Source organism: Nannospalax galili, unplaced genomic scaffold, assembly GCF_000622305.1.
Source record: "Nannospalax galili isolate Female #2095 unplaced genomic scaffold, S.galili_v1.0 scaffold685, whole genome shotgun sequence".
NCBI classification, from domain to species: Eukaryota; Metazoa; Chordata; class Mammalia; order Rodentia; family Spalacidae; genus Nannospalax; species Nannospalax galili.
The window spans coordinates 1603208-1628851 of record NW_008353482.1 but is presented as its reverse complement, the minus strand read 5'-3'; the positions used below and the strand labels follow the sequence as shown (position 1 = coordinate 1628851).

General features: G+C 41.6%; 1 protein-coding gene across 3 annotated transcripts in view; it reads left to right on the top strand.

Annotated features, from left to right (window-relative positions):
• LOC103748066 (neuronal acetylcholine receptor subunit alpha-7) overlaps positions 1–22082 on the top strand; it is a 147564-nt gene extending 125482 nt beyond the window's left edge. For all 3 annotated transcript variants that reach the window (XM_008850602.2, XM_008850601.2, XM_008850603.2), the window contains 6 exons: positions 7268–7347; positions 10852–11019; positions 12194–12388; positions 13271–13357; positions 14316–14425; positions 18306–22082. In XM_008850602.2, the coding sequence (XP_008848824.1) occupies positions 7268–7347; positions 10852–11019; positions 12194–12388; positions 13271–13357; positions 14316–14425; positions 18306–18824 (1159 nt within the window). In that variant the 3' untranslated portion in view covers positions 18825–22082. The remainder of the gene's footprint in view (positions 1–7267; positions 7348–10851; positions 11020–12193; positions 12389–13270; positions 13358–14315; positions 14426–18305) is intronic.
• The last annotated feature ends 3562 nt before the right edge of the window (positions 22083–25644 follow it).

The following is a 25644-nucleotide window of genomic DNA, read 5'->3' as shown; positions in this document are numbered from 1 at the left end:
AAAAGTATGCATAGCAGCTGGTACCACCATTTCAGGCATCCATTTGAGGGCTAAGAAAATACTCCCTCATATATGAGTTAACTATGATATGAAGAACAAAATGAAACTATCATTTGCTATGTCTTTAAGTATCCTAGCAACCACATAATTTTAAAAATAAGAAAATTAAAATAATAGAACAAAGATTAGAAAAGAATGAAGTACAGTATCATCATTCATATATTCTGTTGTTCCCACAGACTCTATCTAGAAAAGATCCCTAGACACCAAACAAAAATCAGCAAAAAATGCAGAAAGTATTTGTATTATCTTAAAACAGACAATTAGAAAATGTGATTTGACCTATTTTATTTCCCGCATCTGTAGGTATTAAACATTATCAAAACTGGAAAAAGGCCTTCCTAAATGTTGAGTTCTATCAATATATAAAATATCATAAAGATAACAAATTTTCCCAAACTAAATTTAATGAGATTACAGATAAAGCCTCAATAATATCTTTATGAAACTGGATAGACGATCCTGTAGTTCACATTGATGAGCAGAAGGTCAAATAGGTAAGGCAATTTTAAAGAAAACAAACCACTTTGAGGAACATGCCCTGCAAGCGCAGACATTATGCACTGAGTCTGAAAAGCACAAAAGCTTGATGATGCTGGGATAACATCATCTTGTATTATTTAGAACATTGTTAGGACCCATCCAATGTTATGTCTAGTCAAAATTATTGAATATAATGTAAACTTGTAAAGAAAGAGTACTCTAAAATAAATTCTATTGTTCATATTTAAGGCATTAAAAAGTATTAGGAGAGGCATAGAGATAGTAAAAAGATTACTGAAGTAAAATAAATGACCATATATCTCTCATCTTCCATAGCTATCCAATTCCATTTTGTTGGTAGTCTTTGCTTTTGTGGAAAGAGCAACTCAAATCCACTCATTTAGTAAGAATCCCCTAAAGTGTACAATCTCATTACTTACCAACTCCATGTTATATAAGAGATTTCTCACCCTGTGTATTAGTTATTTTCTGTTGTTGTGATTAAACACCATTACCAAGGCAACTTATAGAAGGAAGAATTTTGGGGGATTATGATTCCAGAGGGATGAGTCCATCATGACAGGGAGGCATGGTGGGCAGAGGCAGCCAGAGAAGAAAGATGACAGCTTCCATCTTCAATTACTTGCAGGAAGCAGAGAGAGCAACTGGAAGTGGGGCAAGGCTGTGAACTCTCAAGGCACACTCTCAGTGATGTGCTTCCTACAGCTAGGCTACCCTCCTACAGGTTCTATGACCCTCTCCAAACTGCCAATAACTGACCGTGTGTTCACACACCTGAGCCTATGGAGGATTCTCATTCAAACCAGCATACCCTGTGTATCTACTTCTGTGTATCCTCTTATCTGCATCTCGAGTTTCCTTCCCTCTGCAACTCCTCTCCCTCTTGTAGCCATACATTTTTTTTTTCTTGATTGGATTGTTCTAAAACGTCCTATCTATGCTTCAGTCATAGCTCCTGAGATCTCCACCTGGTAGAAATGACCATGAAAATTTGGTCTCTTCAAGTCTTTCTGTTCATGGAATGTGATAAGCTGCATAGCTGATTGCAGACCTTTCATGTTTAGAATGAAATACAGAACGAAGTCAGAATATCTCTGTGGGATATACAGGTACAGATATACAAAATTCACCTAATACCATTTTTCTGTTCTAAGAAAATTGTTTTTTTCTGAAATGTGGACCTATCTTACATGATGGTGGCTTGATATTATATCTTAACATGTAATTGGCATTTTTTGTGTCTTTCCTAAGAAATTTAAATGGCATCTTAAACCCACTGTCATCTAAAGTAGATGGACTTGCTCTTTTAATTTATGTTTTTAGGTAGTGTTTTCTTATCTTCTGATCTTCCCTCTTTTAGTCATCAGAGCTCAGAGGGAATGAGCTGACTTCATATGATTCCTCATGCACCAGGAATCATCCCAAAGTCACAAGATGAATTGGATGCATCAGTATCTCTTTCTACATACCCTGCATGCAGCAATGCAGTGCACCAGAGTATCCTTTAAAATTCTTCATTAATTCCTGGATGCAGTCTTATTCTAGTGAATACTTGTCCATTGGGGGTTGGTCTTGCTGAATCTCCTTGAGGCTGGCTGTCTATTGTTTGTCTCAGGCTGGTGGCTGGGTCCTGGGTCCGGTGATTCCTTATCTGTGAATGGCATGGTCACTTTTCTCTTTCCTGGCATGGGATTGATTTCTCACACTGTGCAGTGGGGGGCAGTGCTACAGAGTGAGCTGAAGCTGCTGGGATAGGACCCTGTCTTTGTGTGGGACTAGAACCAGGCACTATATGGCATCTCGGGAGATGTGATCAGGGAGAGTCCTAAGTTCAGTCCCAATTATCTTGGGGATGAGAACTTGAATCATGAGTAGTTCAGTTAAATTTCCCTCACTGTCCTTTCTGTAGTGGAGGTGGTGGTGCACAGTTCAGAGCGTTCCAGTTTCAGGCTTATGTCATCCTTGGCTGGAAGGGGTTTGGGGCAGCCAGAGGAGGGTAGCTCATGATAAGACTGTGGGGTCAGGTCTGGTGCCCTCAAGAATTCTGCATATATATTGTGTCTTCAGTAATCAGGGAAAAAATGTAGATCTATTTTCAAATTAACACAAAACATATCAAATACACACAAAAGCAAAGGGAAGAATCGAATGAAACCCTGTGGATCGTCCAGGCCTCTGTTGTTATCAGTATTTGTAGCTGTGAGGCTGCATCATCCTCCAAATAGTGGTGGCTGTTCTCTGGTGGCCATCAGGCAGCCCCACCAGCAAAGGCTGAGTCACCTGCACTGATAATGTAGCCCCCAAGTTGTTGACTACCTTTGGGCACTCATGTTTCTGAGGGAGAGACACTTTTCAACAGGCTCATTTTCAAGCCTGTCTTTTTTCCAGCCTTAATGTTTAGAACAGATAAAGTGGTCTCAGCACAAATCTATGACGTGAGCTTACTTTTGTATTATTTGTTGATGGAATCACCTTGCCTGTGGGAAGGAACCATAAGACTGCCCTCCTGAATACTTGTTCTGGGTATTGATAGCAACTGAATGCCACAATCCTATCTATGGCAATGTTCTGTTTGGATGAACAGTATTCAGCAATCATGGAGTCATGCAGGTATGCTGTTGCTAATGGCAACAGTGTTTTATCTTGTGTGTGACCCATTCCTCTTATGGTCATGAGAAACTCTTCAATTAAATTGATCTAAATACTTGAAGGTAAAATTTTTATGAACTGCTTTTTAAAAAATAATCGAATCAGGGATTTAACAGATTCCCATGGTATTTGTTGCAAATATAAAAATAAGTCAGAAAACAACCTAAAGTCTAAAGTATGGAAAAACATTATGACTTGTAGTATGCTTTTAAACACACTTTCTGCGGATGCACTGGGTCATCAGCAACAGCATACCTGTGTGACTCCATGATTGCTGAATACTGTTCATCCAAACACAGGAACACAGGCCTTTCCAGTGCATGTTCACTGTGTGCAATCTGTAAGCATGAACGTCTTAGAAAGGCACATCCAAGCTGAAATCTTATGTGATGACTCATTTACAAGAGATTCAAACACATATGCATTTATGGGAAGAGAAATTTGAGTTATATATTTTTTTACCAAAAAGAGAGGAAAATGGGCCACATAGCTGAATACATTGGTTGTCTTTGAAGGGCTAAAATTTTGTATCGAGTTGAGTATGGGTTGACTTTTTTACCCATTTTCAAATACAGCCAAAAGAAAATAAAATATTTTCAGAAATCCTGAAGCACATCCTCAATCATCTGTGTTCCTAAGAACATAGTTGGAAAGTCACCGTACTGTCCAAGACGAGTGTGGAAGTTTGCAATTTTAGCTATGCTATTCCAGGCACCATTTTATAATGTGGCTTATTTTCAGTCAGGTACAGATGCAACCAAGCAAAGAGTATTTCTGCCCTCCATTCCTCCCTGTGGTGTTGGATTGTAAGGATGTGGCAGTATCCTTTACTATCTCAATCCATTCATGATGAATTGCTTCCCTCCCTTCCTTTAAACATCACCATAGTTTTGTTCCATATTCAAATCTTGACATCCTTGTGCATTTCCCCTTTGAATTTCTTTTTGATTTTTTAATAAAAGAATATAGGTTCATTTGGTTCACTGCACAGGGAGCAGTGGAGATAGTAGTAACAGAAAAACTGCCTCTTGGTGTGGGATTTAAAAAAAATGTGCCTTAAATCAAATCTATGATGTTTCCTAGGTGTGGTGACACAGAATCACAATCTCAGCACTTGGGAGATGCATGAAGAAGGACTGAGCGTTTGTGGCCAGGCTGAGTGATATAGCAAGCTCTAGGCCAGACTGAACTATATAGCAAAATTCTACCTTCAAACAAAATAAAAGTCTGTGCTGTTTTCCAGTATTTCTTCCCTCTGTTGTTTTGATTCCCACCTCTTACTGACATCTAGTATCTTTCTTGCATTTGGCTCCACCCTTTCCTAGCTGTCTGCATAGATAATTTCAGTGACCTCCTCTCTCCCTCTCCAGTTGAGTATAAAAGTCTTTTTTTCTCTTGCTCAGTTTTTCTAAGGCTGATCAAGGGCACGTGCATGGGACACTGGCTCTCTAAGGCCTTCATGATCTTGTAAACACCTTTCTGGGCCATCATGCTTGAATGGTTTCTTTTTGCTATAGAAAATTCCTTTGTGTGATTTCTTCAGTGGTTTCCTCCCTCCCACTCTGACTGTTGTCTCCTAGTGGTGCTCCTATAAATGACACAGCTTTGCTGGCCTTGTTCTTCGTGGTGTGCATTATTCCTGCCCTACTTGTCATCCTTGATGCTTATCAGCTGAACCTCCCACCATTCATAGAAAATTACTTCTTCAATCATAACTTTAATTTCCATATTGTTCTTTGTTTTCCTATTTGCGATGTACTCTTGAATTTGGGGAAGGATACTACTTTTTTAAGAAATAGTTTTTCATCCTTTTCTTTGAAAATTTCTCTTTATGAATTTCTTTTCTGTTTTAGTCTTTTAAAATGTCTATCCATGACTGTGTGGTGACTGGTGAAGATGGATCATTGGTGCCTTGTGACTCTGAATTTCCACTGAGATCTCCTCAGGCATAGAGCAGGCTGTTCCACATGGGCAGCTCCAGCTGGGGCCTGTGATTGTCAGAGTGAGCGGAACTTGGCTGTGTGTAGTCAGTACCTTGACTGTCTGCTTTTCTAGTTATTTATTTTATGTGTGCATATGTGTGTGTGTGGGGGCACATATACCCCATGCACATGCATGTGGAAACCAGGGTAGGACATTGGATGCCTTCCTCTACATTTTCTGCCTTAGTGCCTTGAGAATGGGTCTCTCACTGACCTGGAAGCTCACTTTTTGGTCTAGTTTGGTTGACCAGGGAGCTCTGGGGCTCTCCCTGTTCCCACCGCCACATGCTGGAATTATGAGCATAAGCAGCCATGCCCCACTTTTTGTGAAGATGATAGGGTTCTTCTGCTTGCACGCAGTCATTACCCACTGATTCATGTCTCCAGTCCTACCCAAGATTACTCGGCACAGTTTATTTTTATTTACATATAGAGTTGTGTTTTAAGGTTACCTTGAATTCATTTTAATCAGGCATGGTTTGACGTGGGAACAAGAAAACGACTATCATTAAACAAGGTGTTGTTCTCACAGTTCCCCCAAAGTAAGAGGTGTTAGCATACTGTAAGGGACACACAGGAAAGCACTGTGTTGGGCCTGGGACAGAAGGAATGGGAGAGGGGTAATATGGGCAGTGGTCTTTACTGTAGTTTCCTTTGAATGGATCAGGCCAGAAGGGCAAACAGTTTACCACTGACTAGTTCAAATAATGTAGCAGGCTTGGGAGGCTCAGACTGTTTCTACCTGTCTGGTGCCAGCCTTTGGGTGTGAGGGCCTTGAATGTGAGAGCCTGGATGTGAGAGCAGGGAGTAAAGGTGTGACTCCAGTTTGATTTGGATTTGAAGCTTGGTCACTTTCTCTAGGAACTGCCTGATCCCAGGAGGGAAGTCCCTGCATTGTTAGTAAGGCTGCAGATGTCAGAGTGTCTGAATGAAGAAAATCCAAAAATAGCACAGGCTCTTAGTTTTAGTGGTTGACTTTCTCTCTCTCTCTCTCTCTCTCTCTCGTTCGTTTCCTTTATCCAAGTTGTAACTACTGGCTGTAGGAGGTTTAAACATAAGCAGGGGAGACAGCTGGAATGCATTCATCTAAAACACTTAATTTGCCATGCACCCACCCACTTGTCATCACTAACTGTTGCCTGGAACCCCTTGAGCCCTGCTGGTACCCAGATCCTGCACTTAGGGTTTTAGTCATTGAAGAAACGTCTGTTAAGCCCCAGTCATGCGTGACCCTATTCCAAAGACTAGACGCTTTGGGCACACAGATCAAATTTCTTGCCCCAAAAGGTTGATGATGGCTGTGTGCTACCTGCTCCTGGTCTCCTGTAGATACAATGCAGTTTCTCATCTCCTGATGTTCTGCTAAGTTGTCTTCAGGTTTCATGTTGGTTAAGAGCTTTGTGATGGAAGTCATCTGTGCTGGATAGTGTTAACCATCAACTTTATATAATATAGAATCACCTGGGAAGAGAGTCTTAATGAGGTTTTACCTAGATCAGGTTGTCCTGTAGGCACGGCTCTGGGGGATTGTCTTGATTGCTCATTGATATAAGAAGACTCAATGAAACCATTGTGGGTGGCACCATTCCCTGAGTAAGGAGTCCTAAGCAGTGTAAGAGAGGTGAAAACTAGCTGAGAGTGCAAGCAAGCAAGACCTATGCATTTATTCTCTCTGTTTTTGACTGGGGATGTGATGCTTTAAAGTCCCTACCTTTACTGACTCCTTCCTGACTTCCTTACTATAATAATGGACTATAACCTGGAATTGTAAGACAAATAAATCTTTCTTAAGTTGCTTTTCTAAGGATATTGTATCACAGCAACAGAAATGAACCTAGATCATCATCACACTACATATGAAACAGGGACACTAGCCTCTCCCGAGCTGTGCTCTGAGAAGACCTCCCAGATGAGCCACATTGGCTCTCCTAGGCAGCTATGAGGTTGCCCAGGTATAAACAGGAACTCCTCAAAAGCTGCTGCTGTTTTTGACCCACAATCACAACAGCTGAAAGGACACAGAAATTCATGGCCCGGAGGTGTTGTCTCATGAAGTCTTTTCTTATTTCTAGTGCTGATGAGCGATTTGATGCCACGTTCCACACCAATGTCTTGGTGAATGCTTCTGGGCATTGCCAGTATCTCCCTCCAGGTAAGACCTACTTTGTCCATCTCATTTGAATAAGAAAATTTAAGCAATAAGAGCATCAGTCCCAGTGGTTGCCCTGAGGAGTGGCCTGGCTCTGTGTTGTCTTCCCATTCTCCGATCCCTTCTCATCAGAGCTCTCACATGTCTCAAACTCTGGGTATCTTGAGGTCATAGCCCAGGGGGTCAATGCCAGCATATGCTCTTATTAATGTCATGCCAATCTGCAATCAAAGTTGGTTTCCTTTGTTGTGTCATTTACAACACTCTTTTGCCCACAACCATGATAACACCCCCCCATCCCCCTGTCTCATCCCAGCAGATGCAGTATATGGCTGGGGAAGATGGTGGAAGTAAGGTTCATGCATTTAAGATCACTTGCAGGTTAGATGCTCAGTACTGTCTAGGGAGCACTCACTGGTGACTTGTTCTAAAATGCTTCCTCTCTTTTTGAAGCTCCTGGTGGTAAAGAACTTTCTGTGAGTGATTTTCTCCCCTTCCATTATTCTGTGAGACTCATGGGGGCATGGGTGCTCACTGAACAATTTACAATCTGGGAAACTGTGGTTTCATGGCCTTTGAGATATAGCCAAGTTGTTTTCATTATCATTTAGAAGATTTGTTACAACATATTTTCAAGGATTTCCTCCCTTACTGTAATTGTCTGGTTTATTTAACTTCCTGCTCACAAGCAATCTGTAAAACACAACTTTATTGTTGCCACTAGTGCAGATGCACGACACACACATACACACAAAACATGCACCCCCCCACACACAACTTTTCACATGTATGCACATATGCATAACACACACTCCCCTCTAGCATTTAGCCCCTTATCTCACAGCACACAGCAAAGCTGGCTCTGCCTGTTGTTTACAATGCTCATCCTGTTAGCAGATGATAAGAATCCTATAAACAGAATATGTGTTTGCTCACCTTAGAATCCATCACTCAACTGTAGGTGGCTCATGTGTCAATAAATGAATGAATAAGCGATTGAACCTAGCAGAGACAGATCCCTCCCGCTCATGTTTATTTGGATTGCAGAAGTGTAGCTTTTCAGGCTTTATGTGCTAAATCATCTGCTTGTCTACCCAGCCCTGCCTCCTCAGTGCAGGCACCTTGGAGATTGGGTGGTGCTTTCCAACACACCTGTGTTCTTTCTCACATAGCTGCGAGGTACAGCTTCTGTTATGGGAACCTATTTAGCTAATGGTCCCCATTAGTAGGTATAGTATCGGTGCTGCACATTGTTCAAAAGGACAAGGCTGTTTCCAGCTTCAGCAGCAGCCACACTCTCAGTCTCCGTGCAGGAGCTCCTGAGACCCCGTCCTCATGCCCTGCCCCAGTATTCTGGAGCCTATTCAGAACAGTCTCATTGTACTGTGACTAGGACCCTCTCTTATATTGTTGGGCTGTAGCCCAGCTGCCTGCGCCTTGGGGTTGTGCAGGGTGGGTTCTGGGAAGCTGCTCTGCCTCTCCAGTGAGGCATGTCTGAAAAGAAGTTTTGGGCTTAAACTTTGAAATGGAAACTTGGTTATTATGTGTTTTTACCCTCCATTTCATGTGTTTATTTTTAACAGCTTTATGGAGGTAGAATTTACATATTACACATTTGAAGCTCCTGAATAGATGAGTTTTAGTAAATTTTCAGAGCTGTGAAGTCCACAGTAGTTTTATAACATCCCCATAATTATCCTACAAAGATCACCTTTGCATGATGGCTGTTAACAGTCACTAGTCCCACTGCTAGCCTCATAACTCTGATCCCTTCCCGTCTCCTTCTGACATCTTCAGAAGGTCTTCTTTCATGGAAATGGAATAATATACAACTTTCCAACAAAAATCACACATATACACCAATACCTAGCAATGGGAGGAGAGTGTCAATAGTGACTTTGAGGTTCCTGTGAATGTCTAATTCTGTAAATCATATGTGTGTGTGAATCACACAATTTGATTATATATACGGTTATATACATATATAGTTATATGAGGATATATGCATATATACATATGTATTTTCTAGTTTCATTTGTGTTGCTGTGATAATATACTCTGAAATACAACATAGGTGAGGAAAGGGTTGTATTTTAGTTTACAGTTTCAAGTTACAGTTCACCATTTCAAGGAAGTCAAGTCAGGAATGCAAGCAGCTAGTCACATTACATTATACATTATAGCCAAGCGGAAAGAGAATAAAAGTGTCCATGCTTGCTTGCTTTTAGCTAGCTTTCACCTCTTATACTGTTTCAGGACTCACTGCCTCATGAATGGTGCAGCCCACAATGGGCAGGGTCTCCCTACATCAATTAACAATTACAATTAACAATCAAGACAGTCTCCTACAGACCAACCTGATCTACATAATTCCTCATTAAGACTAGTTTCTCATGTGATTTTAAGTTTTGTCAAGTTGATAGTTAAAAATAGCCAACCAACCAACACACACACACACACACACACACACACACACACACACCATTACTGGGAATTGAATTTAGAACCTTGTACATACTAAGCAAACCTCTACAACTGAACTATATCCCTAGCTCTCTTTCTACCTTTTAATTTTGAGTCAGGGTATCACTAAGTCACCCAGGCTGGCTTTGAACTTCTCATTTTTCTGTGGCAGCTCCCCAACAATCTGTAATTTTAGATTGTATTTAAGGACCTTGAAGACACAATTATTACCTTCTCTCAACTTGGCTGTGCAGTAGGGTCTTTAGTTCCTTCCTCCCTCCATGCTTAAGTTCAATACCAGAAATGAATAGGGTCTAGGACACTTTATGTGCTTTTCAGTACAATCCAGGCTGCTTCTGGACAGAAAAGAGCATAGGCAGAAATGTCTAGCATATGTTTATTAGGTCTCCTCATCATGACCTTTTGGGATATCCCCTTCCAAACAGACATTCTAGCTTGGTTCAGTGGAATTTTTTCTTGTCTCCAAACATTCTCTTTAATTTTAAACCTGTTGGTTCAGATTCTTCCTGTAGAATCAGAACCGTTTAAAATTACACTCTACATATATTTCCAGATAACTAAATGTTTTCTCAACTTGGTACTAAAAATAGCTCCCTTATCCCACCTCTTTACCTGACCTCTCTGTCCCCGCAACTCTTTCCAGTTCTCTTTCTAACCCCTTCATCACTTTTTATCAACATCTCTGAAATTTAATATTTTCATATTGTTTTCTTATGTTTAGAGCCTGAAGGTGCTCATGGAAAGTGAGTTTATAGCTAATTCGGTGCACAGAAAACACCAAGAAGTCTTCTGTAGCAGAGCCTATAAACTGTTTGAATTTCAAAAGACAATGAAGTTTTAGCTGAGTTTCTTCTCTAGAGGTTTTCCAAAAGAAAAATAAATAAATAAATAAACCCACCTCAGTTTGTTCTGACGAATCTCACAATAGTTGGGGGAGGGACAGGTTTCAGGACTCCTGTCTGCTTTGAGTCTACCTTAGTTGACTCCATTTCCATCTTCCAATTGTTTCCCATGACCACACAGGCATATTCAAGAGCTCCTGCTACATTGACGTGCGCTGGTTCCCCTTTGACGTGCAGCAATGCAAACTGAAGTTTGGGTCCTGGTCCTATGGAGGATGGTCCTTGGACCTGCAGATGCAGGAGGCAGATATCAGCAGCTATATCCCCAATGGAGAGTGGGACCTCATGGGTAAGCCCAAAAATCACATGGGCCATGTATCCTAGAAGAAAGCTACTTTCTTTCTGTGCAGCTGAAGAACTTAGGGATTTTTCCATTGCCCTTTTCAATGCGAGCGTTTACAGCACTTGGCAACATTCTCCATCATGTACTGAGAGCTCCAGGATGAAAAGCAGAAAACAATTAGCAAATGCAGCCAGTAGCCATGGTGAGGGCATGCTAAACCAGCAGGGCTGGGGTATGCATCACACATTCTTTGGCCCCATTCCATCTCCAAAGTATGGTTGGACTGCATGTTGCAGTTGATGGTGTTAATGAAGAAAATCATAAGTAGTGTTCAAATAAAAGTAAAAACAGTGGTATTTTCACACAGAACAAATTTGTACATTGGGAGACACCAAACCAGAACTCTGCTGGGAGGGGCAAGGTTTTGAATTTTAAAGCAAAAAGTGTGTATTATAGCATAGCACAGGGTGGAGGAAACACAAGACAGGCAGGTGTGGTGGCTGGGAACTCATGCAGATTGGGGTAATTATAAGTTTCCTAAATCTATTGGAGTATGCAGGTCAGGAGGCAAACTGGTCACTCTGGTATTGCACAATCTTTGAAAGGCAGTGTTAGGTTTTGAGAAACTGTTTATTGTGGCAGATACATTCCCTGATATGATACCTTTACAGCACTCTATCCCATCAGCAAATCTCAAGTCTCAGGAAGGTTTGTTTTCCCTCTTTCATTGTAGCCATTTTGACTTTTAGTCAATAAGAACCATCATTTTAAATTTAAAAAGTTTTCTTCATGTGTTACATGTTATACATTCTGAAAATCATGAAGTAAGCCAGCTACAGACTCAGTGGGTGATATGATATTGGCTTGCCACAGTACATTTCTTCCATCCTTCACAGAAACGCTGTTAGGTGGCACCTACTTATAATTGCATTTATAATGGTGTAAAATTGATAATTCATAATAGGTACTTCCAATGCATCAGAAGAATATCTACCAATTTACTCAAACATCATTGCGATACCCTTAAATGGCTAAGCAGTAAGACTTTATTCAAACACTCATTACCCAGCTTTTTAGGACATAGCTAACTCCAGGACTGTGCTTGGGTGTGGTTATACTTAGAAACAAGCAGCAACTGGGTCTTCTGATTCTTGCTTTCTTTCTCTGGTCTCCTATGCAGGAATCCCTGGAAAGAGGAATGAAAAGTTCTATGAGTGTTGCAAAGAGCCATACCCAGATGTCACCTATACTGTGACCATGCGTCGCAGGACGCTCTACTACGGCCTCAACCTGCTCATTCCCTGTGTGCTTATCTCTGCTCTAGCCCTGCTGGTGTTCTTGCTCCCTGCAGACTCTGGAGAGAAAATCTCCCTTGGTAAGTGTTCAGGGCCCCTCAGTAAGTGTCCAGGTCCCATCCTTGAGGCCAGCTCTGCAGGACATTGTAGACCATGCAGGGATTCAATGGGGTCTGTAGGGCCTGCTTTGTGCCTCACACATGGACCTGGGAGCCTGGGTCAATTCTACAATACCAAAATCTCCTGATTCTGACTCTGAGTAGGACAGATGTGCCTTCCTGAGAACTTGGCAGGAGTCTGCCCTAATGGGTGCTTCTTCCCCACTGCCACCCAACTTTGCTCCTTGGTTACAGCTGGTCAGCCTCCACTGTGGATGGGAGACACATTAAGTGAATATTCGCTTGCATTTCTAAATTGCTTCAGCCATGACGGTAGGAATACAATTCCTTATAATCACTTCCTGTAAAGATAAGAAAAGTGAGACTTTGAATGGTGAAGTGGGCTTTTCATATCACAAAGAATACATATTTAGTATACTGAAGAAATCCTTCATAAACCTTGTGTCTTCTGAGTACAAGGCTTAGACTGTGAAGTAGCTTATCCAAGGTCACAGAGCTAATGAAGCTGCAAAGTCAAGACCTGAATGACCACATGATTTCCTTATCCTGCTGTGTAAAACTGCTTCTCAGTAATAATGCAGTGAAGACCTTCTGAAGTAAGGTCCGCAGTGTTGATTCTCTCAAAGTTGTGGTTCTTAAATGTGTCTTCACCAGAGTTCCTCTGGGCTCTGGTAGTGATAGGAGCAATATCCAGAAAAAATGCCTATGTGCATAGAAGCCATGTTACCCACAGTGTGGCCCCAGCAACCTCCCTAGTTCTTTGTAGCTCCAGTTATGAGCCCCAATCAGATGAACTTTCAGCCTCATTTTCTTTCTAAAAGACGCCTCACATTTGTGTTTCAGGAATAACAGTCTTGCTCTCCCTTACTGTCTTCATGCTGCTTGTGGCTGAGATCATGCCTGCTACATCTGATTCAGTGCCCTTGATAGGTAAGGCGATGGCTCCACTGTACGTAGGACTTCCCAGCAGGTACATTGGAGGAGAAACATGTCCTCCACAGCCATAGAGATGTATGATACTCCTCTATCCTCTGTTGTGGGAACATGACTTGCTGTAACTATTCTGAGACACCACAGCCCCGGGTCCTCACAGATGCTGAGGTGTACCTGTAGTTCCAATGCTTGTGATGCTGAGGCCGAAGGATCACAGAGACCAAGAAGAGTTCAAGACTAGCCAGAGAAGGCCTCATCTCAAAATATGGGTGGGGGGGCGAGATGAGAGAAAGCGAGGGAGAGGTTGGAATGACTCTTCCTCCTATATTTCTCCCATTCATTCTTGCTTTGGAGTCAAAGACTTTATAATAAGAGAGTCATTATTTTAGCTGGACATTGTGTTTTGATTAATCTTTTATTAAACTAGGAAGGAGCATATATTTTAATTCCTAGCTGTTTCCTGAGATAAATCAGTATCTTATTTTAAAATAATTGTTTAGAGAAACAGGAATGGAGCAAATATGCTTTAGCTAGGAGAGATGTAGTGCATGACCTTCTGCCTGGAAATGAATGACAAAAACAGGGAAGTCCTGTGTCGAAGCACTTTCCTCGGTGGGAACAAACAGGATCGTGAAAGAGATGCTCTGTCCAGGTTAGGCTTCAGGTCTTACTGCTGTAGCTGGCACTCTGTCTCTAGTCCAGGAAGCAGGACGTCCAAGTGAGTCAAGTGGATAAGAACTGCATTCTACCAGGGCTTCATTGGGAGTTGACACTCCTGTTTCGTGGTGGGGAGTGAAGTCTTTGGGTTCTGTGCTCTCCCCTCTCTATCAGAAATGTGGATATTAGGTTGCAACCTCTTTTCCAATATGACCTCACAAGGCCTTGACAGGAGAACATGGTCCTGGTCAGTACAGTTGGATATCCGGGTTCCATTCTTCCTTTCTTCTCTCCACAGCACAGTACTTTGCCAGCACCATGATCATCGTGGGCCTGTCTGTTGTGGTAACAGTGATTGTACTGCGGTACCACCACCATGACCCCGACGGTGGCAAAATGCCCAAGTGGGTATGTCCCCTGCCCCAAGAGAAACAGCTCTCCCTGAAGGAGGTCCTCCTGTTGTTTCCTGTTTCCTATTGTCTGGTGCCCCAAGCAAACAGAATTATCTTTCCTCTGACTTTACCCCTCTGCATAGCTTTGCAGGCAGTGGAGGTGACTGTGCACTTCAGGTCCACCCCGTGGCAGTGTTTTACTCTGACATCCCAGGGAAGGACTCCACACAGGCACGGGCTGCTTTGTGTAATCTGCTAACACAGTATGTGAGACATTGCTCTTCCACATGGCTACTGGGTAATGCTGTGTAGCCAGAGGAAGCACTAGAGGATATGGCTGTGTAGAAACATGGTTGGAGCGTCACAGCAGGCTGAATAAGAACGAGAATGAGTATCCCTCAGCATCTGCAGAGCACTGGTTCCATGACCCAGGAAACAGAAACATCTGCAGGTGCTGAAGACCCTTATAGAAAATGGAATAGCATTTGCTCAGAACCTGTGCACAGCCTCCTGGGTGTGTCAGATCATCTCCAGATAACTTACAAAGCTTCCTGCCATGTAGACACTATGTGAATAGTTCTTGCATTATATCATTTAGGGATTAGTGCAAGGAAAAAATCTGTACATGTATACAGATGCAGGTTTTTTCCCTAAATATTTTTCAAACATGGTTAATAGAATTCATGGTGCAGAGAGCCACATGTTTATCCAGTAAATACACAAGTATTTAACTTCCCTTGCCTCCTATCCTCAATGGGTCCTGCAGACCTCCCCATTCTTCCTGTCTGAGGATAAGAAAAGCAGCCCTTACTATCGCAAAGAGAGCCTGTCTGGAGCCCATTCAGTGTCACCTAAGTCCAGAAGGAAATCTAGGAATCACCCACATGCTTAATGCAGAATAAGGTGAAAAATGCATTCAACTATTCAGTAGGAACACAGGTTGTCCAGGCCTTGTGAACACCCAATGTGCAATAAGTTACAGTGGCCTGCCTTAGGAAAGGTACTAGTTCCCCTTAGGTTCTACTTTCCTCATGCCCATAATAAACTCTCAATTAAAGCTCATGGCACTAGATGTAGCATGTGCTCAGCCTAAATGGTTACACCTCACATGACATTGATGCAGCCACAAAGCCTGTTTCATAGTCCATGAAGCTGAGATTACATTTGCTTACCAGCTCCTTTTTCTTAGCACTCTCACATTCTGGGGCAAACCAAGCCAGGTTGGGAGCAGGCACCTTGTTTACTGCTGTGGCCTTCTGCCTATCCATTCATTTAAAACAGATTGTGTATTACCTGTTAGAAAGGCAAAAATAAAATTAACATCCTATATAAGAAATATGACTCCCATTCTTAACCCAAGGCTTCTTCACCACCAACACAGGTAATAATTGTAATGAATTATCTGTTTCCTTTCAGTGTTTGTTTAGGCTAGCACAAAAAAAAAAAATACTCCTTTTTGTAAGTATTTTGGCTGGTGCAAAGATAAAGGAACTAAGCACAGAGACACAAATCCATTCTAAAGACTTGGTACCACTTTTTTTCTTCCAGAAAAATCTTAATTAAGAGCATATTATAAGACTCAGCATAAGAGCTTGTTAAAACCGATTGGCTACAAATAAAACAAAGTGTATACATCTCATTTTATAAAGCATGCTGCGTTTCCCCTTTATTCCGTGTGTATATGAAACATAAACAGCCTCTGAGGGATTCTTTTATGATGGGATGCTATGAAGATACTGCAGAGTGCAGTGGCATTATGTGACATTTGCACAACCAGGATACAAGCTGTATCCTAACAGAAGAGGTCATGGGCACAGTTTGAGAAAGTGCCAAGTGGATAATTTCATCTTTGGAGAGCACTGGACTTGAAAACTAATGATTCAGACCATGGAATGCAAAGGAGACTTGGTGATGCGGATCATAGTAGCCAGAGATGTGCCTTGGGTATACGCATAGACCCCATGTAACAGGGGAGGTGCCTGCACCTGCTTGGCTCTTGTGTGCAGAGCTGCCTCTGGGTTCAGATTCATTCTTAGTTTGACAGCCTCCCTTGAGATATAGTCCAGGCCTTTTGGTATTTTCTGAGAGAGGGTTGGGCTAAGTCACTGGAGTTCTGAAGAGTACCTTAGGGCACCTTTAATAGATGAGGCTTGCAAGTCTAAACACAGTAAGGGACTGACCTTGAGCCAATTCAGTATCTTCTTTGAGCTTCAGTTCATCTTTCAGTGGGGGAATTATTCTTACTTTATGGACCCCTTAATAAGTGAGTGAGATGTCCAGCCTCCCTGAGAAGGCTTCCCTTCAGCCACTTGTTTGCTTTTTCCTGATCTTGAAAACACATTAGCCCATACATGAGCTTTCCCCAAGTCTTCAGACTGCTACTGGTGCTGTGAAGTGCTGTGTGAAAGACATCACAGCTACTCAAAGCTTGACTTTGGCCTTTCTGGTTCTTTTTATTCCCTGTTTACAGACCTGACTTTCCCAGTCATCTTTGACAAGGTGTCATTTGAATGACTGCTAAGAAAGCAAGTCCTGTAGACATGAACTTCACAACTTACATTTCCCCCACTACAGATGGGAAGCTTGGGAAATTTTCCCATGATCATGTCAAGGTGAACATGAATTGTGTATCTAGGGGGATTTAGAAAAGGGTTCACTGTTATGCACTTAGTGGCTCTAAGAATCTTGTTGCCCAGATTGAAGAGTCAGGTGCCCCAATTTCTTTCCATGAAAGACAAACACAATTTAAAAGCTCATGATGACTTTTCTCCAGTTTCTGCATACACCAGACACTACATTTAAAAATCTCCATGGGCCAGGTTGGCAAACTATAGTGTCAACAGCCAAAGCTACCCCATAAAATCTTTATCTTAAGAAGTTATTTTTTTCTTAAGGAAACAGGTATACTCACCCTCTCAATAAGCTCTCACTGTGTGCCGTACCAGCTGGGGGCATAGTTGTCAAGGAACACTTCTGGCTTACACAACTCAGGTGTTTACCCTTTGGCCCGTAGCAGGATGTATGTCAATACCTGCTTCTGCCTTTTCAAGTACTGTCCCACACTTGGTCTGATGTGGTCTTCATTGCAGCCTAAATAGTTGGATTAGAAACTCCTAGATGTCCTTCAACATTAATCTCAACAATTTTTTGGCAGAGTTCTGAGGCCCAACATCCCCTTTATTTGCATAGGTTAAAACAAATTAATGAGTGCCTTTGCCTCAACAGCTTAGCACCCCTGGCTATAGCACATTCTCTCCACTCCTGGGATCAGATTAGAGACTATCACCCTCATTTTCTGTTTTCCATTGAGTCCCCTGGTACATTCTTTTTAAATGGAGCAACTTTGAAAACCAATTTTGCAGATATGGCAACATCACAAGAGATGTGGTGATCTACAGTTGGAAGCTGAGCTACATCAAGCTAGAGGTCCACTTTGTGTCTGACATATCCAGGGATTGCCCTTGAATGCTGAAAATCTTCCAGAGCCCCTCTTGGTTTGTAGTGATGTTCTGGGACACCTTAAAGTCTGTAGGGAAGCCAGGGAATTCAAGCTGCAGGCCCTGGGTATAAAGAGGAAGGCTCAGTGAGGAAAATGACTTTCCTTGCATACACATCTCAGGCATGCTTACCAAGCTGCCTGTCCCTCCCAGGAGGCTGTCTTTCTAGAGGGTTACCTATTGAAACTAGCTTTTCCCAGGGTAATAAGCCTGAACAGATTCTATTCTCCATAAGCGTTTGACTCCACTGTGTCCTACTGTATACAATCACTTAGGATTCAAGGAAAGCTGTTCTTCCCAGGATCTATGAAGCTGGGCTGCTACCTAGGTAGCACAGTTCCATAGGGCTCAACCCATGCCCTACTCTGGGTAGCTCATAACTTCCTCTTGTCTCTGCAGACCAGGATCATCCTTCTGAACTGGTGTGCATGGTTCCTGCGTATGAAGAGGCCTGGAGAAGACAAAGTCCGCTCAGCCTGCCAGCACAAGCCTCGCCGCTGCAGCCTGGCCAGTGTGGAGCTGAGCGGAGGCGCGGGGCCGCCCACCAGTAATGGCAACCTGCTCTACATCGGCTTCCGAGGCCTGGAGGGTATGCATTGCGCCCCAACTCCAGACTCCGGGGTCGTGTGTGGACGCATGGCCTGCTCCCCGACACACGATGAGCACCTTCTTCATGGTGGGCACTCTGCTGAGGGGGACCCCGACCTGGCGAAAATCCTAGAGGAGGTCCGCTACATCGCCAACCGCTTCCGCTGCCAGGACGAGAGCGAGGTAGTCTGTAGCGAGTGGAAGTTCGCTGCCTGCGTGGTGGACCGCCTGTGCCTCATGGCCTTCTCCGTCTTTACCATCATCTGCACCATAGGCATCCTCATGTCAGCCCCAAACTTTGTGGAGGCTGTGTCCAAAGACTTTGCATAATGTTTCTATAGGGGAAGTGCACCGATAGGGGAAGTGTCTGGAGGATAAGAACTGACCTGCTATACTGAGCTAAATGGAATGATTCTGACGTGTCCCTGTGACTGTCAGTCTTGGGGGTTACTTTACTGGTTACTGTCACTAAAAATATCACAGCACCTTTTACTTTATCCTTTCTGGTGTGTAGCACTGGCACATCCTAATGCTCATTTGCCCACTAAGGACTGGCCTGCCGGGAGATCTCAGTACTCTAATCTCAGTGGAGGCCTGTTCAGTTGGTTTTGCATGCCTGCATGCCCCCTGCCACAGAACCACACAAGAATTCACTGTGTGTCTGTGCCATGCGCAGACGTAGACCAAAACTAATCTTGCTGAGACACACTCTCTGAGTCCCATTCTACCAACTGGTTTGTGAAAGAAAAACAAACTAAAAAATTTAAACTAAAACCTCTCTGCTGGTTTTTCTACAACTGAAATTCTCCCCTCCGCCTTCTAATGACAATTTTTTTGCCAGAAAGAAAGTTGGCCTTCTAAATAATGTTTTGACCAAGCTGATTTCTGTAAATCTGTACTGCATGTAATCAGTACACAGATTGCATAAGTTCTGAACTAGAATCTGTCCCTGCTGAAAGTATTTGGGGGCTTTGGTCCCTGTAGATCCCAGGTGACTCCCAAGCTTCATGCTTCCCCTAGGCCTAAGTAGTTAAGCATATGTTGTATTACGCAAAACTCAAAGGGCAAATAGAGCACTGAGCATTATCAGTCCAAAGGAATTACTGAAGCTGAGCTAAACCCTTTTGTGTGTTTTTGGAAAACAAGAATATGTTAGATGCTTCTTGTGTCAGAGTTGACTAGTCTTGAAAGTTTATGCATCCAGGCGAATGCACACCATTGTGTGAACATATCCCATGACTTTTACACCCTTATATCAGGGCTGGGCATAGGCAGATTAGACCTCTGTGGCTCCTGTGTGGCAGGAGCTGGGAAGAGGCAGTGTAGGCCTAGCTTGTAGTAGTAACAGGGTTTGGCTTCTGGGAATGTGCCTCCCCATGGCTTTTTCTCCTCAGCTTCTGGCGCAAAGCCGGCTTGGGGGTCAGTGTCTGGATTCATTGGAAATGTGTAGGTTTTGCTGTTGTTGTTTGTCTGAGATAGTGTCTTGCTATGTAGCCCATCCTGGCCTTAAACTTGAGATCCTCCTCTCTCAGCATCCAGAGCCAGAGATAACATTCTGAAGGCAAGAACAATTTTGAAAACATTCCACTTAGATGCTTACTGACAGTGATCTCTTAGTTTTTAAAATAAGAATGTGAATGAGTTCAGAGGGTACTTCACCAAGAAAAACTTTTGCTGTTTGTATTAGTTACTTTTCTTGTTGTGATAAAATACCATGACCTACAGCAACTTACAGAAGGAAGAGCTTATTTGGCTTTTGGTTCCAGGCAGAGTAAGAGTCCATCATGGTGGAGGAGGCAAGGCAGCAGAAGTGGCCAGATCAGAAAGCTGACCTTTTATATCTTCAAGCAAGCACAGGAAGCAGAGAGAGCAAAACTGCAAGTAGGAGAAGGCAATGAACTCCCAAAGCCCACTCCCAGTGGCATACTTCCTTCACCAAAACCGTACCTCCTGAAGGTTCCATGACCCTCCCTAGATAGCACTGCCAACTGACCAAGTATTCAAATATGGGAGTTTGGGTGGGGGGCAGTTCTCATTCAAACCACCACACTATTCTGTTTTGCATTCAGTAACATCTCAGAGCTTGAAACTGCACCAAGCTTCTGAGCTGCCAGAGACCTTGAATTATTCTTCTAACTCCTGAGATGGGCACATCACGAGGGAAGATTAGATTTCTCAGAGCAAAAGAAATCGCATACCTTTTTGCAGGCATCCATTTCACTGGAGGAAGATGAAGGTTTTGTGTGTTCTTTGCATGTATGTGCACATATGTGTGTATGTGTGTGTGTATGCAGCATATGCATGTGACTGAAGGCAGGAGACAGGGTGTACAAAAAGGGGGTGGATAAATCAGGACATTTTATTGATTTCAACATTCACCATCTGGAGCAGGGTCATTTTCAGAATCCATCTGCTATACATGGTATGAACAAATGATACATGTTTTCCTATTGCTTTATTTTTTGATTGAAGTAACTAGAAAGAAATGAGAGTGTTTTGATGCCTCAAGACCAGGCTTCATTTCTTATTGTTAGTTCAAAATTGATCACAGGCCTTTGTTTTGCCTATCTCAATAATAGTGTCATTTATGAAAATAATGATAAAGGATAGCTGTGCACATAGCTAGAAAGTATGTATGATCAAGCACAGCCTCCTTAGTCCCACTACCTCTTCTCTTTCTCCACAGAGGGCCATGTATGAATTTTTAGAGACATTTTTAGAGGGGAAGAGGGGAAGGTTGGGAACTGGAGAGGGAAGGAGAAGGGCATGGAAAGACCTTGTGTTGTTTATCTAACACTCAGGCTATGCAAGGTGCTTCGCACTTAGTGTTTTGTCCTAGACATCTTTCCATAATGGCATGAAGGTCTACCTCAGTCTTCACAATAACTCGTTAGGGCTCCATTCCATTAGTGTGCCAAAATTTAATTGATTAGCATTTTAGTGATGAGCACATAGTTACAGAATTTCCAATTTTATTTTTATACACGTCTATAGTTAGCATTCTGGTGCATAACCCTTGCTATACTTTCATGACTATACCTTGGTATAAATCCCAGTTTAGAAAATGGATGTACTGGAAAATGGATGTAAGGCTATATGCGTTTAAATGACTGATATATGCTGTCAGATTGTCCTCCATGAATGGATCAATAGATACCCCATCCACAGTACAACTGAAGGACCAGGTTCTCAGCTTTCTAGTGCTGAATATTTTCAGTTTTTTTTCCTCCCTATCTGACTGATAAAAATGATAATGCAATTATTCTGATTTTAGTTTCATTTTACTATGTGAAGTTGAACTTCTTTTCAAATATATTTTGGTAATTTAATTTTTGTAAAATTTGTATCATTTATATAAATTTCTCTTGGGTTATTTGTCTTTTTCCCAATTTGTTTTTGTACCTCAGGGCCTCTCTGTTCCAGGTCTTGAGAGTATTTTTATTTTCCATTTGTTTTTTGATGTTATTTATTGGTTGCTTATTTATTGACTTAAAGAAAATTTGAAGTTTTATGTTGTAAATTTATTCATGTGTTCCTTTGTTGAACCCAAGATTGGCCTCCAGTTTTTAAAAAGACCTTCCCCATTCTGAGTTTTCAAATAAACTTACTCATATTTTCTTCTAAACCTTACAGCTTCATTTATTTATCTTTTTTGTATTTTGACTCCTTAGGACTCATTGTATTTGAAGAAATGGTGATAAAGATCCAGTTGTTTTCCTCCAGGGGTGGTCAGTGGTACAACAAAGTGTATATTATATAATAGTACAATAATGATCTCCACACTGTTCAAATGGGTACCTTATGTGTAAACTAAGCTTTTTTAAGTTGCAGGGTCTATTTCTGTTCCATTGATTGATTAATCTGCCTCAATGCCTTTAATTTCTAAAGCTTTATTCATATTAATATTTTCAAGTCAACACTCACATCTACTCCCTCTGTCTTTCTGTGTCATAAGCATCTAGTTTTTCAGTTAGGGTTACATGAATTGGGGTTACAATAGCCTGAGACTGCTTGTTTTGGACGTCAACTCTCTAAACATCTATTTTATGTCAGTTGGTAGAGTTCTGTTTAGCTACGAATTTCTTGCTGTTTATTTCTGGATGTCTTGTTTTGATTACCATTTTCAACGAATAGCATGCCACTTCGTTTTCTAGTTGGATGTATAGGAAAGTAGTTGGATTTTGTATATTAAGGTCACAGTTAGCCACCATAATTGTGATTTCTTATTGTTTCTAAGATTCTCTTTTGACTGTGCTCTCAATATTCTCATTCTTTCTTTTTCTATCCAGTTGTACGTGAGAACAGTAATTGGTTCATGTAGCATACTTGTCTCATTCTTACACTGATGGATGTTTTCATAACTCACCCAATTTTACTTGTATGAAGACATGTGTTTTCTTCATCATAATAAAAAAGCATCCATGTATTCCCTCAACTATTACTGTTCTCTGAGAAAAGTACTGGTGGTATATTTTTGTCAAAACCTTCTCTTTATCTGTACAAATGACTAGAAACATTTGTGATCTGCTTTAGAAGAATGTTTCATGATGTTAACAGAATCCTTAAAATGAAATCATTATTATATTTCTAAGGTTATGCCTACGTTGTCTTATGATTTTTGCTACCAATATTCATAATTAAGATTAATTATTCTACAGCTTGCTTTTGTGTGTACCGATTGTGGATGACAAATACTGGAAACTTGCATCTCTATGAACACAAAGACCTTTTCTTGTCATTATTCCTTTGTTAATACAATATAGAAAGTGCATGTCATTATATTAGATGTCATAAATGACCTTGAAGTGATGTAATATAAATGGGAGTAATTATATAGGTCATATACAAATACTACACCATTTTATAGTTGGGACTTGAGCATCCTCATATTTTGGTGTGCATGAGAGACCCTGGAACAAGTCCTAAAGATGGTGAGGGTTGATTCTATTTGGTTTGAGAGTTATTTTATGCTTAAGTTTGTAAGAACTGTTTGAGACCTGTCTATATTTCTGAATTTCTCCTGTGAAGCAGACTAGATCTAGGAATTTTGGTGTCACTTTTAGGCTTCTTATTTTTTTTCTTAGGTGCTCTCTCTGTAGCCCAGGCTTGTCTGGAACTCAAAATTCTCCTCCCTCTGCTCCCTGGGAAATAGATTAGAGGCATACACCGTCACACCAGGCTTGAGTTGCTTATTTCATTGTAAAATTAATCATATTCATTTTAAGGGTTATGTGGCTTTTCAGTATAGACACTAAGATTTCTGACTTGCTCTGTATTTATGGCAGTTTTGTCCACATTTTATTGTATTCTTCCTTCTGTGCTTACTGGTTTGACACACACAAATACACACATATGTATCTGGATAGCAGATGCTTAGACAGCAGTTTAGGAACTCGGCTGATGGGTCCTATTTGCCCCTGAGCTAACTCAGCTCTTCCTAGTGACGGCAGGAGACAGGACTATGCAAGCCACACAGTCACTGTAGGTGCAGCCTTCTCTCAGCCCAAGACATAAATTCCTAATTTCCCTAAGTTATGGAATCCCTGAAGCAAACCAGCAAGACAGTAGGGTTGTGCTAGCTGTAGCTGCTCATCCCAAAAGGAGGACAGTTGGAAAGACCCTCAGATGCTTTCACCAACCCTCTTGAGGTGCAAATCTTAAGACGTGAAACTTTCTTGCATAAATTAACTTTCATTCCCTTGTTCTTACACAAATCGTCCCCAATCTTCTCTAGACCATGGTCACAGTTTCATGGAGGTCAACCCAACAGGTTCCATTGCTAATTCTTTTTTGATGGTTTTGACTTTCTAATGTGGTAAGTAGCTTACGAGCTGGAGAAGGTATGGCCAAGGTGCTGGTCCTCTTCCTGATGTCGACAGGTTGTCTCTCTGAAACTCTTTGTGCTTCCCCTACATCATCAGCATAACCCACTGTAAAAATAACAGGAATGGGAAACCATCTACAGGTCTACATTTATATCTGGTCAAGTCTTCACCCTTTCTTTTATGTCTCTTCACTGTATCATTTTAAATTAGCTGCCTTTCATAAATTTAGTTTGGTGTGTGTTTTAGTTTGTTCGCTGTTGCTGTGATAAAACACCATGACCCAAGGCACTTGGGGAGGAAAGAGTTTATTTAATCATTCACTTCTAAGGCACAAATTGTCTTTGAGGAAAGTCAGATAGGAACTCAAGGTAGGAACCTCGAGGCAGGAACTGAAGCAAAGATTATGGAGGAACATTGCTTACTGTCTTGTTCCCCTGGCCTATACTTAGCCTGCTTTGTTAAAAAAAAATTGAAATTTTGTGATTTTTTCATACAATATAATTTGGTGGTATTTAGATTCCTTCCCTCATCCACACCTCCCCCACTGTCCCTGCCCAATTTTGAGTACTGTACTATATATACAATAAGGCCTATGGAATCTGATTTATGTCTCCACATGTCTCTCTGCATGGGTCCAATCTACCATGAGTCTCATCCCTGTAAGGGAATATCTCTCTACTTCCCAGCAACCATCAGTTGCCAAATGTTCCTTATGTTTGGATTTCTTATTGATTCAGTAGTAGCACTTTTATCTTTGGAGTAAGCAACAGCTGTCTAATTAGAATTAAGGCCTGCTCAATGAGAGGGAACTTATGTGTGTTACTGTAAACAAAGCCAAATACACATAGCTAGAGAGGTCATGGATCCTAGAGAAAAACTTACTTTTGCCACTAAACTAATCTTACTGTATTCTAAATATGCATCCTCACATCTACAGATAAATGTACTTCTCACCATTTATTGTAACAGATGGAGACTAACACAACTGGTCAAATGCAGAGAAATTGTCTGTGAGACACTTAGTCCTAAGTGACTCATTTTCAATGCAAACTGTGCACATAAGATGAATGCATCTTTCACCTCTCACCAGAGAGGTTTCCTTATGCAGTAGATGGTGATTAACATGGAAACTCAGACTGCTTTTTTATACAGCCAACCTAGGACCACCTGCCTAGGGGTAGAACCTGTTTACAATGAGCTGGGCTCTCCCATACCAATTAGAAATTAAAATACCTAACAGATAGGGCCACAGGCCAGTCCAATAGAAGAAATGCCCAGATGAGGTTCCTTCTTCCCAGGTATGCTAAGTTGATAACTGAAGTTAT